Raw genomic sequence first — 14,972 nt, forward strand, 5'->3', positions numbered from 1 at the left:
CTGTTTGGTATAATCTTAAGAATGGAATTTCTGGGTCATAAGTATGGGTATGCTCAGCTTTAGCAGACACTGCCAAAGATGTTCTTTGCAAAGAGAAATAAACATCCAATGGTTCTCTTCTTGGGTATCAGACAGTGTTTATTGGTTTTAGTACATGGCACAATCAAAGCCAGTATTCTTAGTTTTCTCATATGTAAAATGAGCATAGTAACACCTGCTTAGTGGATCCCATAGGGATACTATGAAAATCAAATGAAAGAATGTAACAGTGCTTCCTCCCAGGCTTGGAAGAGCTATGCCCAGAGGGAGAATAGGGTGTGGAAGCATAGTCTCCACCAGAGTCTTGATCCCCCATTTTTACTTCCAGAAACTTCCAGTGCTGTGCTAGGTACTTCCACAAATATTTCATTTGCTCCTTTTGACACTTCAGAAGGGAAGGTGTCATTAACTTCCTTTTACATGCAAGGAAACTTGAAAGTTAAATTAAATGTGCCACAGGGCTCATAAGTAGCAGAGAGGTTTTAAAATCCGGTTTCCCTAATAGTTTGACTCATTGTTTGTACCTGAGAACAGAAATCCAATGTAATTTCTGTGTACATTTTTTCCTAAAGATAACTTTTTTAATGGATCACAACTGCAATCTCTTGGCTTCAAATGGAGATATATAGTTTATGAACATTTTCATATGTAATATCTTATTGACCCTCTATGTTATAATCCTGTGAGGCAAGTAGTACAGCTATTATTATCTTACTTTATAAATAAGAAAAAATAATGGCAAAGCCCTGTGATTTGCCCAAGGCCACATGGAATCTAGTATTAAACTTTTTATATTAGATGATGTTGTTTTCTAAGGCCACTAGCAGGAAGCATCCAGTAAAGTCTATTACAAACTAGCAAATAGCTGTGTAATGTTCTTTTGATTAAAATAAGACTATTCCTGGGCTTTTGCACAAAGTGATGCCATCATATTATTGTGTAACTTTTCTTTTTTCTTTTTTTCTTTTTCCTGCTTTGATGTGAGGCAATAGAGGCCTGGGAGTGAGGGAAAGAAAACAAAGCAATAATTTATTTGATACAAAAAGCCATCCCTCTTATTAGTTGATCTATTTTCCAAGTAAAGAGAGCTCAGTAATTGAATAGAAGATGTATTTGATGGATTAGAACAAAAAGATGGCTATTTGAAGTGACCAACCAAATTGAAAAATTCTTAGTCTGAACAGGAAAAAGAAAAACATAGAGTGAGATTTACCAATATAAAGAATCTGGCATTACTAAAGAATCTATAGCTGTGAAAATAATAAGAAAATATCATGAATGAATTTATGACTACAAATTTGAAAACTTAGATAAAATGTACACATTTCTGGAAAGAGCCACCAACTAAAGGTAAAACAAAAATCTTACTAGCTCTCTATAGATGAAGAAAGGTTAAATTTAATATCCAAAACTCTCCCCAGAAGTAAACTCCATTTTTAGAGAATTTCCCTGGTAAACTCTAACAAATATTTGAGAATTATGGTATAAACAAAAGATGATGGGCACTGTAATCAGATGGAGCACCCTTACAATTTAAGAATGTAGCATTATTGCACAAACTCTTTGGGAAACTGAATTTTGCCAGGCCAGGATGATACCAAAATGTGACAAAACTCATTATAAGAAAACTGGAGACCAATATCCCCTGGAATCTGGATGTGAAGTTATCACTTATTAAACTCAAACCAGCTATGTATACGTCAAGTTACCAATTCATTGCCTCTCAGTTCCCAATGTACCTTTCTGTATGCTCTTGATATATAAGAATCCCCCTTCCTTTATAGTAAGCACAATGTTAAGCTTTCTCTGAAGAGAGTGCTGCAAGGATGCTGAAAGAGGAAGACCTTTTCCTGCTGTTTCTGGCCCTGGCTGGGATTCTGTACTGTGAGTGTGAAGACATCTGGTAGAGGCAACTTCAGCCTCTCAGTCAGAATTTGGTCCCTCTGCCACTTTGAAGCTTCAGTGTGGTGATAACCTTTCCATAGGCCTCTTGACATGATAAACCAGAGCCCACATCATATCCTGCATGCAGCTGCCTATCTACAACTGCTGCGTGTAACCTTACCTGCTCAGACTCTCTGGGCAAGCCCCTTCTTGACCTGCACACTAGCCTCCTACATCTGCAGTGATACACACTGAGAAGACATTCTTTCTGCAAGTTCTCACTCCTCACACCCACCCCGTGCAACCCATGTGCTCTGAAGTCTTCCTGCTCTCATGGACACCCGGACTTCCATGACGCACTCAGGCTATCAGTTGCTAATTGCCTACCTCCCTCCCTCCCTCCGTTCCAGAGGGTGGTCTGTTGTTTGCTCAGAAACTCCAGGTCAGATTCAGCCTGGCCAAACAAGGAAACGGCTCTGCTACCAGGTGGCTGAAGCACGCCACTCATTCTTGAAGGTCTGAACCCCTTCCAAGTTTATCCAGGTTTATCCTTCCTTACCTATTTGGCCTCAGCCCTAGGGCACTATACTGATTTTCCTTTTGTGCTCACTATTTCTATTTTGCCACAGTTCCCAATTCTTTTTTTTTTTTAATATTTATTGTTTTAGTTTTAGGTGGAAACAATATCTTTATTTTTTTAATTTTTATGTGGTGCTAAGAATTGAACTCAGTGCCTCACGCATGCTAGGTGAGCGTGCTACCACTTGAGCCACATCCCCAGCACCCCCCACCCCCCACCCCCCGTTTTTTAAAGAGAGGGAGGGAGAGAGAGAGAAGAGAGACGGGGCTGGGATTGTGGCTCAGTGGTAGAGCGCTCCCCTAGCACAGGCAGGACCCGGGTTCGATCCTCAGCACCACATAAAAATAAAGGCAATGTGTTGTGTCCATCTACACCTAAAAATAAATAAATAAATAAAAAGAAGAGAGAGAGAATTTTATTTTAATATTTATTTTTCAGTTTTCATTGGACACAACATCTTGATTTTATTTTTATGTGGTGCTGAGGATCGAACCCAGCGCCCCGCGTATGCCAGGCGAGCGCGTTACCGCTTGAGCCACATCCCCAGCCCCCTTTTAAAAAATATTTATTTTTTAGTTGTAGTTTGACATAATGCGTGTATTTATTTATTTATTTATTTTTATGTGGTGCTGAGGATCGAACCCAGGGCCTCGCAAGTGCTAGGCGAGCACTCTACCGCTGAGCCACAACCTCAGCACCCCCAATTCTTTATATTAATATTCCCTGTTTAAGTTACCGTGTAGTACGTATCTCCTAACTGGACTGACACCATCAATATACAACGTGTGTGTGCGAGCACATGTTGTGTGCGTGTGCGCATGTTAATATATGCAAGTAGGGCTTATGCCAGGAGTGCAAGGTTGGTAGCTGAGTAAGATGTCCAGTGATCATCTCCCTAAAGGAGCCACAAATTTAAACAGCTGTTTATGCACCAAACTACCTTCACAAGAGCTAAGGAAGCCAGGTGAGACACCATAATACCATAGTGCTAGGTTTAGTTATAAGAAGATGTGTCAAAGAAGGCAGGAAGGAAAGAGTTGCCTGCATCACTCCTACCCCAACTTCAAACAGTGCAACATAGGGAGAGAAGCCTCCCACTTGGAGGAGGGAGAGGGACTTAAGTCCAGATCTTAGACTTGAAACCTACTACTAGTGCTGCCAAGGTGAAACCCAGTGCCTGGCAGAGCCCCATGATTCCTGTCCCAAGGCTAGCAGTCCCCATAAACTGAGTTGCTGGAATTGGGTTAGCCAAAGAGGCCAAGGGATTGTTTCCACTACCGCTCCTCCAGCCTTAGGCAGCAGAAAAAGTACCAAGACTCCACCTCCTGGAGAACAGGACAGAGCAACTAGCCCAAGACTTTGAACTCAGTGGCTGGTCCACAGCCATGAGACCCAGCACCAGGGAGAAAACAGAGGCCTCCTATACCCAGGCCAGAGCTCTCAGATGGAGCTCTAGACCGGAACCCTGGCATCTGCGGGACAAACTCGTTTCAGCCCGCATCACTGTCAGCTGTGGCATGATAGTTGTTGCACCCCTTAAACAGTGCAGATCCCTGCATCTGAAAGACCCATGTTTTGGTTTGGAAGTGAGGTGTCTCCCAAAAGCTCAGGTGTGAGACAGTGCACGAAGGTTCAGAGGAGAAATGGTTGGGTTGTGAGAACCTTAACCCAACCAGTGAATACATCCCCTGATCGGGATTAACTGAGTGGTAAGTGAAGTGGTAGGGTGAGGCTGGAGGAGGCGGTAATTGAGGCATAGCTGTGGGGTATATATTTTGTATCTGGAGAGTGGAGTCTCTCTCTCTCTCCGCTTCCTGATCACCATGTGAGCAGCTTCCCTCTCCCACTCGCTTCTGCCATGATGCCTTACCTCACCTTGAGCCCCAAGGATTGGAGCCGGCCTTCTGTCAACTAAGACCTCTGAAACCGTGAGCCCCCAAATAAACTTTTCCTCTTCTACAGTTGTTCTTGTTGGGCCCTTTAGTCACAGCAGTGAAAAAGCTGACTAAAATAACCCAAGTGTGGTCCAGCTTAGGATCAGCTTGGACATCCAAGGGACTGCCCACCAACACTACCCCAACCTTGGGCAGCAGAGTGAGAAGCAAAAACCACTCCCTCTGAAAGACAGGGCAGGAAAGGGAGCACAGGACCATGTCTTGGAACTCAGTGCCAGGCTTGTGAAACCGACACTGAGAAGATCCTAAGAGCATCCACCCCCAGGCCACTGCCTGAAAACAGAGCCTCTGGACCCACCCCAATGCCAGTGTAGACTCAGCCCCTACTAATCAGACCTCTATTTTGGCCAACATCACCTGTGACCTGTTGTAGTGGTCTTGGGCCATGAGTATGCCACAGCAGTAGAAAGCGCATAGCAGAGTGAGTCTTGGTCCTACCCCAATGTTGGGTTGGTCTCAGCAGGTTGTGGGCTCCAGATGTTATCCAGCATTGTAGCGTTGGTGAGCATGGGACTGTCCACCCTTTCCTCCCTCAACCCCAGGAAGCACAACATGGAGAGAGTAATTGTCTGCTGGGGGAAAGAAAAGGGAGGTAGGTGCCAAGTTTTGGCATAGGAGCCTGGGGTTATTGACTTCACAGTGAGGCCCAAATCCTGGCAGAATCACATGGTACTTTAACAAAGTACAGTGAATATGAATGAGGTATGTGAGCCTAACTTGGTCACAGGTGGATGCTAGCAAGTTCAGATTATTCTTCTCAGACACTCTGCAAGTTCATGACAGACAACAAACCAACTGTGGATTTGGGACAAACCTGGACATGGGGCACCCTGTACTGCTGAAACATTGATATCATATCAAGCATCTTTTCTGATTACAGGGCAACAAAATTAGAAACCAATAACAAGGAAGACTTTGGAAACTATGCAAACATAGAAATTAAACGACTCACTCCTGAACAACCAATGGGTCAAGGAAGGAATTAAGAAGGAAATTTTAAAATTTCTTGAAAGAAATAAAAATGGAAACACAAATACCAAAACCTATGGGATATGACAAAAGCACTACTAAGAGAGAAGTGTATTGCAGTTGACACCTACATCAAAAAAGCAGAAAGGTGGTCTGGGGCTGGGGCTCAGTGGTGAAGCAGCCCCTTAGCACATGTGAGGCACTGGGTTCGATTCTCAGCACCACGTAAAAAATAAGTGGATAAAATAAAGGTATTGTGTCCATCTACAACTAATTTTTTTTTTAGAAAAGCAGAAAAGACCTCATACAAATGACCTATCACACACCTCAAAGAACTAGAAAAACAAGACAAACCCAAAATTAGTAAAAGGATAGAAATAATAAAGATCAGAGCAGGAATAAATGAAATAGAGATAAAATTACAAAAGATCAACAAAATGAAGAGCTGATTCTCTGACAAGGTAAACAAAATTGACAAACTCTCAGCTGGACTAACTAGGGAAAAAGAAGACTCAAATAGTTAGAGATGAAACAGGAGAAATTAGAACTGACACCAAAGAAATACAAAGGATTTATATTAGCAAGTATTATGAACAATTATATGCCAGAAATTTGATAATCTGGAACCAATTGGTAAATTCCTGGACACACACCTTACCAAGATTTGATCATGAATAAATAAAAAACATGAAGAGATCAATAATGAGCATTGAGACTGAATCAATAATTTTAAAAAATCATGTATCGAAGAAAAGCCCAGGCAGCAAGGGAAACAATCAACAGAGTAAAGAGACAACCTACAGAATGGAGAAAAAAATATCTGCAAACTATATACCTGACAAAGGGTTAATACCCATAATATATAAGGAACTCAAACAACTCATTAGCAAAACAGCAAGTAATGAATTAAAGAATGGGTAATAGACCTGCATGGACATTCCTCAAAGGAAGATACACAAATGGCCAACAGGTATAGGAAAGGCTTAACACCACTAATCATCAGGGAAATGAAAATCAAAACCACAGTGAGATACCATCTTGCTCCAGTTAGAATGGCTATTAGCAAAAAGACAAAAGGGGACAAATGCTGGTGAGGACATGCAGAGAAAGGGACTCCTGGGCTGGGGTTGTGGCTCCATGATAGAGCGCTTGTCTAGCATGTGCAAGGCCCTGGGTTCAATCCTCAGCACCACAGGGGGAAAATAAAAGGAACCTCTATATTACTGTTGGCTGGTGTAAATTATGTACAGCAATTATGTAGAACAATATGGAGATTCCTCTAAAAATTAAAAACAAATCTACCCTATGATCCAGCTATCCCACTTCTGGTTATATTTCCAAAGGAGATGATATTAGCATACCAAAGAGATACCTGTATGCTCTTGTCTATTGTTGAATTGCTCACAGTAGCTTAGATATGGAGTCAAGCTGGATACCAATGAATGGATGAATGGATAAAGAAAACATGGTACATATCCACAATGGAATGCTATTCAGACACACACACACACACACACACACACACACACACACACACAAATGAAATTCTACACTTGACACAACATGGATGGAACTGCTGTAGAACATTATGTGAAATAAGCCAGCACAGAAAGTCAAATACCACATGATCTCACTTATACATGGAATCTAAAAATGTTTTAACTCATAAAAGTAGGTGGGGGATGGCAATAGAAGCTTAGGGGCAGGGTTTGGAGAGACGTTGATCAAAGAATGAAAAAGCTGATTGAGACTGGAAGACGCTGAGGAGTTCTATTGTGTAACATGGGAAGTGTAGCTAATACCAATGTATTACATATTTGAAAATTGCTATGAGTGTAGATTTTACATATTCTCACCACAGGAAAATGATAACTATGGGAGGTAATGCATCCGTTAGTGAGCTCAATCTAGCCATTGTACAATGTAAACACATTTCAAAACAACACATTGTACATGACCAATATTTACAATTTCTATTTGTCAATTTAAAAATAAAGAATTGGGAAAAAAAGATGTTTGAGTGGCCAATAAGTACATGAAAAGATGCTCAACGTCATTAGTCACCAAGAGAAATTCAAATCAATACCCCAAGACGGTACCCCTCATAAGGGCTGAAATTGAAAGGCTGAGAACATCAAGTATTGGCAAGGACATGGAGCAGATACAATTCTCATACATTGTTGGGGACAGTGGTAACACGGTAAAGCTGCTTTGGAAAAACTTGTTGCAATTGCTTATGAAATGAAACACTCGTAGGTTCTGTAACCCACCAGTTCCACTCCCAGGTAATTAATTATCTTGAGTGAACTGAAAATATATATTCACAAAATCAGTTTTTCATGATGTTTGTTTATAGCAGTTTTTATTCATAATATCACCAGACTGGAAACAGATCAGATGTTTATTCACAAATATTCAATTTAGTTCAGAATGGGCAATACTAATATATGATGGTGAAATGGTTAAACTGTGGTTTCCTTATGTATATGTGCAGGGTTTGACTGAGAAGGAGTGTGTAGGTACTCCTGTAGTGATATATTATTTCAAGTTTTTTTGTGGGGGGCATGGGGGATTGAACTCAGGGGCACTTGACTACTGAGCCACATCCCCAGCCCTATTTTGTATTTTATTTAGAGACAGGGTCTCACTGAGTTGATTATCTGTAGCTGGCTTTGAAGTCAACGTCCTTGTGCTTCAGCCTCCCTAGCCCCTGGGATTATAGGTGTGTACCTCTGTGCCCAGCTGATAAATTATTTTATGTATTGATAGTAGTTTGGGTCACATAGGTTTATACATCTTTCAGTCTTAAGCATATACTTAACATTTTAACCATCACTGCATAGAGATTTTAACTCAAAATTGTATTCAAATATTGAACTCTAATTGATATAAATATTAAAGTATTTTAGGGGTATATGTACTCATATGTGCAACATACTTTAAGATGCATTAATGTGATTAACATTGATGAATAGACGAATGGCTAAATGGAGAGACAGTTGATAAAATTAGCATAGTAATATCTTGATTGTGGGATGTAGGTGGTAGGTACATGGTTTTTCACTATTAAATGTTTTTAACCTTTCTGTAAGTTTGAAAATATTAATAATGTAAAAACTATTGAGAAGCTACTCACTGTTTTACTCAATGTGTACACAAGAAATGATTGAGGGAGAATTTCCTAGAGGTATTTAAGATAAAAAATGAATTAGTATCAATATAGCTCCTTCTATAATCCAGGGCAAAAGGTAGGGGAAACAACTTTTTTTTTTCTGGTGTTATTATTGCAATTAGAAACTGATGAATACAGGATAAGCATGGCATTGAAAAGACATACTTTATATATAACCAGAGATATGAAAATATGTGCTGTATATGTGTAATAAGAAAAAAATTATTATTTAATTATTTGATTTGAATTAAGTTATTTGAATAAACAAAACATTTCACATAAGTTTTTCTGATGACCAAGTCTGTACTCTTTGTCATGTGTATCAAGTTTTGTAGTTATCTCCACACTGCCTCTGTAACCTAAGGATTTTTTTCACCACTAGAGATTAAATCCAAGGCTTTGCACATAGTAGGAAAGCATTCTACCACTGAGTTTGTCCCCAGACCTTGCCTTTGCACTCTATACATTCTTGATTATTGGATATACCATATATTTGCTTACTTATTAATTATCTGCTATAAGAATTAGAAGTTTATGAGGGCCACAGTTTTTGTGTGTTTTGATCACAGTTGCATGTCTGGGGTTAAGAGTTGTTCCTGTGTCTTGGTAGATGCTCAAGAAATATTTGTTGAGTAAACTGAATTAATGCACAATAGAAGTTAGCTTGTAATACGTAAGATAAGAAGGGCAATTCAAATGTATAACAGAATAAGAAAAACCTTTGTTGTAAGATGGAAAATAATTGGCTACAGAAACCTATACACAGGGAAGAATACATGTGTAAAACCTGACTTGTATGGCGTGATGTTAAAAGAGTAAAAAAGCATCAGATGATGTAGAACGTTGTAAGTCATGAGGATGACCCTGGTATTTCTCTGAAAGACACTGAGGAGAAATAGCAGAACTTAACACAGGAACGAAAAGATAAGTGTTATATTTTGGAAAAATTGTTTTAGTTATAGATCAAATAATTAATAGAAGGCAACTCATGTGGAAGCAAGGAGACCAGTCAAGACTTTAGCAGTGGTATAGAAGAGTGATAACAGTGGCCCCACAAGAAAACATGGCATTGTGGATATAAAACAGTGGATAGTTTGAGAAAAAATTAGGAGGCAGAGTTGATGATGGTTGTATACTGTGAAGGAGAGGGAAAAGCTAAAGGTGACTTTTGTCTTCTGGTTTATGTAGCTTGGTGGATGGTGGTGCCATTTAATGAAATGTGTGAAATAAGTGGAGGGGAAGGATTAAAATGAGTGGAGATGATGAGTTCGGTTTTGAATATGACATATTTATGATTCTTCAAGATACCTAAGTGGTGATATGCAGAAGACAATTGGATACTTTGGTTAGGATCTTTCATAAATCTGGGCTAGAGACAAAAATGTTGTCATCGTGGCTTTGGGTACCCTATCTGCATGGTTACTGAGGTCAATTAAATGAGTGGGATACTTTTTTATTTCAATAGATATTTTCATTTTTAAAATTCAGCCTTTAATACCTGCCCCTTCCCAAAATGCTGTTGGCCTTTTTATTATTACATGGGAATTATAACAAGAATATAAATTGTTGTATAATGAAAAGCTATAGAAGAATGATATTAAAATACGGCAGATAGAAAGAATTTACGAATTATCATTACATTGTAACATTGATATTTGGTAAATATATTACACTGGAGAATAGTTATTTGGTACTCACCTGATCAAATAAAGTTCTTTATTCCATGGGTAGATATTTAAGACAGGCCCAACTCCAATCATGTGGTTATGGCATTCTCCAACATTTTCAATATATTCATGCTTCAATGGCACTTTGCTGAGGAGTTCAAATTGCTCAGGTGCCTTTTGAAGTACCTGTTCTGCTGCATAGAATCCATCTACTAACAGTGTCCTGCCACCTGTTCCTTCATGCTTAAGACAGTGAAATACTTGAATGCTAAGGAGAGAAAAGAAAATTCTTCTATTCAGTGGGATAGAAGAGAACACATCAAAATTCTAGAACATTATATAAGAAATGATAACTGAGCCCATTTGTGTCATTTTCTTTTCCTGAAGAAAGAAATCAGAATTCCTAGTTGTTTTTTCATCACATCCAGTTGTACTTTTTTGTAATATTAATCATTAATGAGTTGTGAAACAATGTTGCTACAGATTTCTTTTAAATATATCTAACATATATTGAAGCCTCTATATATCTTGATACATTGATAACAATACAAGCATGAGTAATACACTATAATAAAGTTGTGTATGATAAAAAACAAGACCCATCAAAAATAATCATTTACTTTAGTGGAGTATTGTACAATGAAATGTTTGAAAGGAGTAAATGGATGAGTTTGCTTAGGCTTAAAAATGAGGAAGAATTATACGGAATAAGATTGAAATAAAGAGAGCATTCCAGATAGAGAGAAAGCATGAACAAAGATATTGATGTAAAGTAACAAATTATATTCAACAAAGATAGTAAGAAGCTCCTACTGGCAAACATAGAGAAACAGAATGATTTTAAGCTATGAAATTCTATGGTCATATCAACATTTTAAAAAGACTATTATGGGGCTAGGGTTGTGGCTCAGTGGTACAGTACTTGCCTCCCATGTGTGAGGCACTGGGTTCAATCCTCAGCACCACATAGAAATAGATAAATAAAATAAAGTTATCATGTCAATTTACAACTAAAAATATTTTTAAAAGACCATTATGATGATGGTATGAAAAATGGACTGGCAGGAAGCAGATGACAAAAACTTGGAAAACATTTGGAGGATGAAGGACATCCAAGAATCCAGAATGACTCCTGGTTTATCACTTGTGCAGCTTTCAAGATCATAATGGTATTTACTAAGACAGAGAGTGCAAGCAGATGTACAATTGCATGATAATGAGAGGAGGTATGAAGGGTTGAAGAAGTTCAGTTGAACATTTAACAGGGAAAGGGAAAGTGACTATTACACTAAGTAGAATTTTCAAATTAATGAGGGGAAATAAAATCAATGATAATTAAATAGGTAAAAATAAGAAAAAGTAAACTGCAAAGCAAAATAAGAAAGATGGAGAGAATAAAATAAAGTGAAAATGAACAGAAGTACAATTAAAATAAGAAATATCAGTTCTTGCCATGTTGAACGTTCTGTGAAACATATAGGTCAGGAATATTTAGTATCCAGTTAAAGGCGAGAGTAGAGGTAAACAGAGGTAGACTGTGTAGTCTGTAGGTGACAAAGGCAAGAAGATGAAAGAAGTCATTTGGAGAGATCATTTCAAGTAAGAAAAAAAGGGACAAAGAGAAATCCTTGAAGAACAATAATATTTAGGGTATGAATACTGGAAAATCAGCCAGCAAAGGAGGCTGAGGAAAAATGGTCAGATACACATGAGGAAAACCAGAAAAGCAGGGATATTTAAGAAGAGAAGATATCAGGAAGAAGTCAGTAGGTATGGAAAGGCTAAGATTGAGGAAAGAGAAATTCTCAAGGATGCTGGAGAGAGTGATATCCAGAGCAAAGATAAGCTTTATAAAGGACAAGGCATGTAACAATGCAAATGATAAAGATGATAACAATATGACTAAAATGATAATGATAATAGCAAATTTATTTATTGAAGAATTTTATTGGAATGAGATTAAAGTGAGGAGAGAGCATTCAAGACAGAGACAAAGCATGACCAAAGATACCGATTATTGATTGATTGATTGATTGATAATAGCTAATTAATCTATTGAACACTTAACATGTTGACAAGTATGCTAAATGCTTTAAATTAATTATAAAATATAATTTCTTAGCAATACTAATGGATAAGTTTTATTACTGAAACATAGAGATATTAACTTACTTGTGTACAATCACAAAGCTAATGATACATATTTAAGCTGGTATGCAAACCCAGGTCTGGTCAGTACCATAGCCTTACCTCTTATCCACCATTACTACATTGCTAATTTACTTCATCTTTGCTGATAATTGAAAAAGGTAAAATTAAAGGCACAAACAATTGCTTATTACTGGTGTTAGTCATAGAGGGAAGAGTTAGTCGGTATTAGAATCTCAATCCCTGCCTAACTGCTTCTCATTCCAACTCCTCTTTCTTCCTTATACATCTCCTAGAATGAAGATGCAGGGCTGTTGGTCTCTTGATATATTGATAACAATGATCAGAATCTCTAAAAGATGATTTATTCTTCTTTGCCTGAACCAAACATTTTCAACTTTCAAACCCTTAAAGCAAATCAATGTAACCATAATCAGTTGAATAGTATCACCCTCTCATGCTATCATTATAAATTCACATGTATACTCACTTTACTAATACCTTTGTGTCTCAGGTTCATCTATTTGCAGAAGCAAGATAAACAATATCAAAATAACAAACCACAGAGTTGCCTCTAGTAAGTAGCAAATGGTAGGAAAGTTAAGTATGCTATTTATCATCTTTGTCTCAATAGCTACTGATTTGATGTGGAAAAACTGTTAGCCATTCACCCTCTCCGACTTGTAAATCAGGTTCAGGTTCTTATCGCTTCCCAAACTCTTGATTAAGATCAAGTGAAGATTCAAATTCTTCTTAATACTATCCTCAAAACATCACTGTTTACAGGACTGATCCCTTGTAACATGATTTGAATTCAAGAGAATTGTACAAATTACAAAACTAATGGTTAGCCAATACTTTTTTGATAATTTATAATTATTTTGACTAAAAATATAAATTTAACAAAATTAGGACTCTATTTGTGTGGTAAGGTAGAATTTCAATCTCTTAAAATTTTATTCCTATGAGTCTAAAGAAGACTAAGCTAGTGTATTTCAAAATGATTATTTCCATGGAAAGAGAAAGAAAGCTATGCAAATTCGCAGCAGTAGATGTGATGTTGGTTAAAACAGAATAGAAAATGATTAAGAAATTACTTAAGACCATCAGATATCAAAGATCCTACTGTGTAAGAATTAAATACACCTACCCACAGGGCTCTTGAAAATAGGTAGTATCAGTGTGCCGATCCAGAGCTAGCTTGGTGTATGCAGTGTCACCTCTCGAGAAGTCTGAAGTGAAATACCACATCCTCCCATAGATGGTTTCTCTGTGAAATGAAATAAAAGAAGACTTATTAGCTATTTGAAATTTTTCTTTTTGTCTTTAAAACTGTTTCCAATACTTTACTCACAAATAATAATATAATTTTTGGTTCAAGATTGCCATCCATGAGGTGAGACTGACAGTTAAATACATCACCAGTCTTGACAATTCTGTCACTGATTTATATTCTAGGAAGTTGAAGGAGAAACTGTGGAAGTATAATGTACTCTGAAAGCTTAGAGAGTCATCCACTTTGTTTATCTGCCTACTTTTAATAGCCTTCATATTCAAGGTTATTCCCTGTGCTTACCTTCCTTTCATAGAAAAAGAAGATGTAGCTGCTTCTAGAAGTGATTTACTTAAGTTAATTTTTATAAATGTTGTGTTTTATTAATATTCTTAGTTTTCAATAATAGTGTTAATTTTCTAATATCTTGGATAATTCAATTTTCAAGGTTGACTGAAGAGTTTCCATATTCTTCATATGATGTAGAAGTGATCTTTTGATCATGGAGGAATAAGGAAAAAAAGGATAATTTGTTATCAGTATTTAGTGAGACGTGCTATATTGTTTGTGTTGTATTTCTCTCTGAGGGATATATCACAGATTTTGATTTTTGTAATTATTTTCTTAGTAGGTTCAGATATGAATAAAGGTCACTTTAATTCTTCAGCACTCAGAGTTCATCATTATCTAAACTCTCCAAGTCTCATCAGGAAATGTTTTTCTTTTTGATTATAAAAGTTCTAAAGCCTTCTCAATTTATTGCTTACCTGAATAGTTTCTTTTACTCAAAAGTTCTCATACTGTTTCCAAATGAATAGCTCATAAATGCTATTGATTTATGTTCTACTAGCATAAGGCAAATGATCCAGCATTATTTACTATGCAATGAACTACATCTGGGTCTTATCAAATAAAAGAGGAGTATTAATTATAATGAAGTAGGTTTATATCACGTTTAATACTATGTAAGATCATTCTCTATGTCAGGTAGAAATGCAGAAGGGAAATGAAAAGATCACTGTATTTAGGATCAGGAAACCTGAGGTATTTAAACCCTAGCTTTATTGCTTACTATCAGAGCAATCCCAGGCGAGTCAATATATCTTAGCATCAGGTGCCTCAACAGTAGAAAAGAAGATAAAGCATGCAATTATAAAAATTACTATTGGGCTGGGGCTGTAGTTCAGTGGTAGAGCGCCCACCTCGCACGTGTGAGGCACTGGGTTCGATCCTCAGCACCACATAAAAATAAAAGATATTGTGTCCAACTACAACTAAAAATATA

At 37.4% G+C, this 14,972-nt stretch overlaps 1 protein-coding gene and 1 long non-coding RNA gene across 5 annotated transcripts in view; one reads left to right on the plus strand and one right to left on the minus strand.

Annotated features, from left to right (window-relative positions):
* The window catches only part of LOC113201377 (uncharacterized), a 55,599-nt gene that overhangs the window by 21,972 nt on the left and 18,655 nt on the right, over positions 1–14,972 (plus strand). The window lies entirely within an intron of this gene.
* Tmlhe (trimethyllysine hydroxylase, epsilon) overlaps positions 1–14,972 on the minus strand; it is a 73,755-nt gene that overhangs the window by 3,606 nt on the left and 55,177 nt on the right. For all 4 annotated transcript variants that reach the window (XM_026415067.2, XM_026415064.2, XM_026415063.2 and 1 more), the window contains 2 exons: positions 13,565–13,684; positions 10,298–10,534 (listed from right to left, as the gene is read on the minus strand). In XM_026415067.2, coding sequence (XP_026270852.1) covers positions 10,298–10,534; positions 13,565–13,684 — 357 coding nt within the window. The remainder of the gene's footprint in view (positions 1–10,297; positions 10,535–13,564; positions 13,685–14,972) is intronic.

The sequence above is a fragment of the Urocitellus parryii genome, chromosome X, assembly GCF_045843805.1.
Source record: "Urocitellus parryii isolate mUroPar1 chromosome X, mUroPar1.hap1, whole genome shotgun sequence".
Taxonomy (NCBI): Eukaryota; Metazoa; Chordata; class Mammalia; order Rodentia; family Sciuridae; genus Urocitellus; species Urocitellus parryii.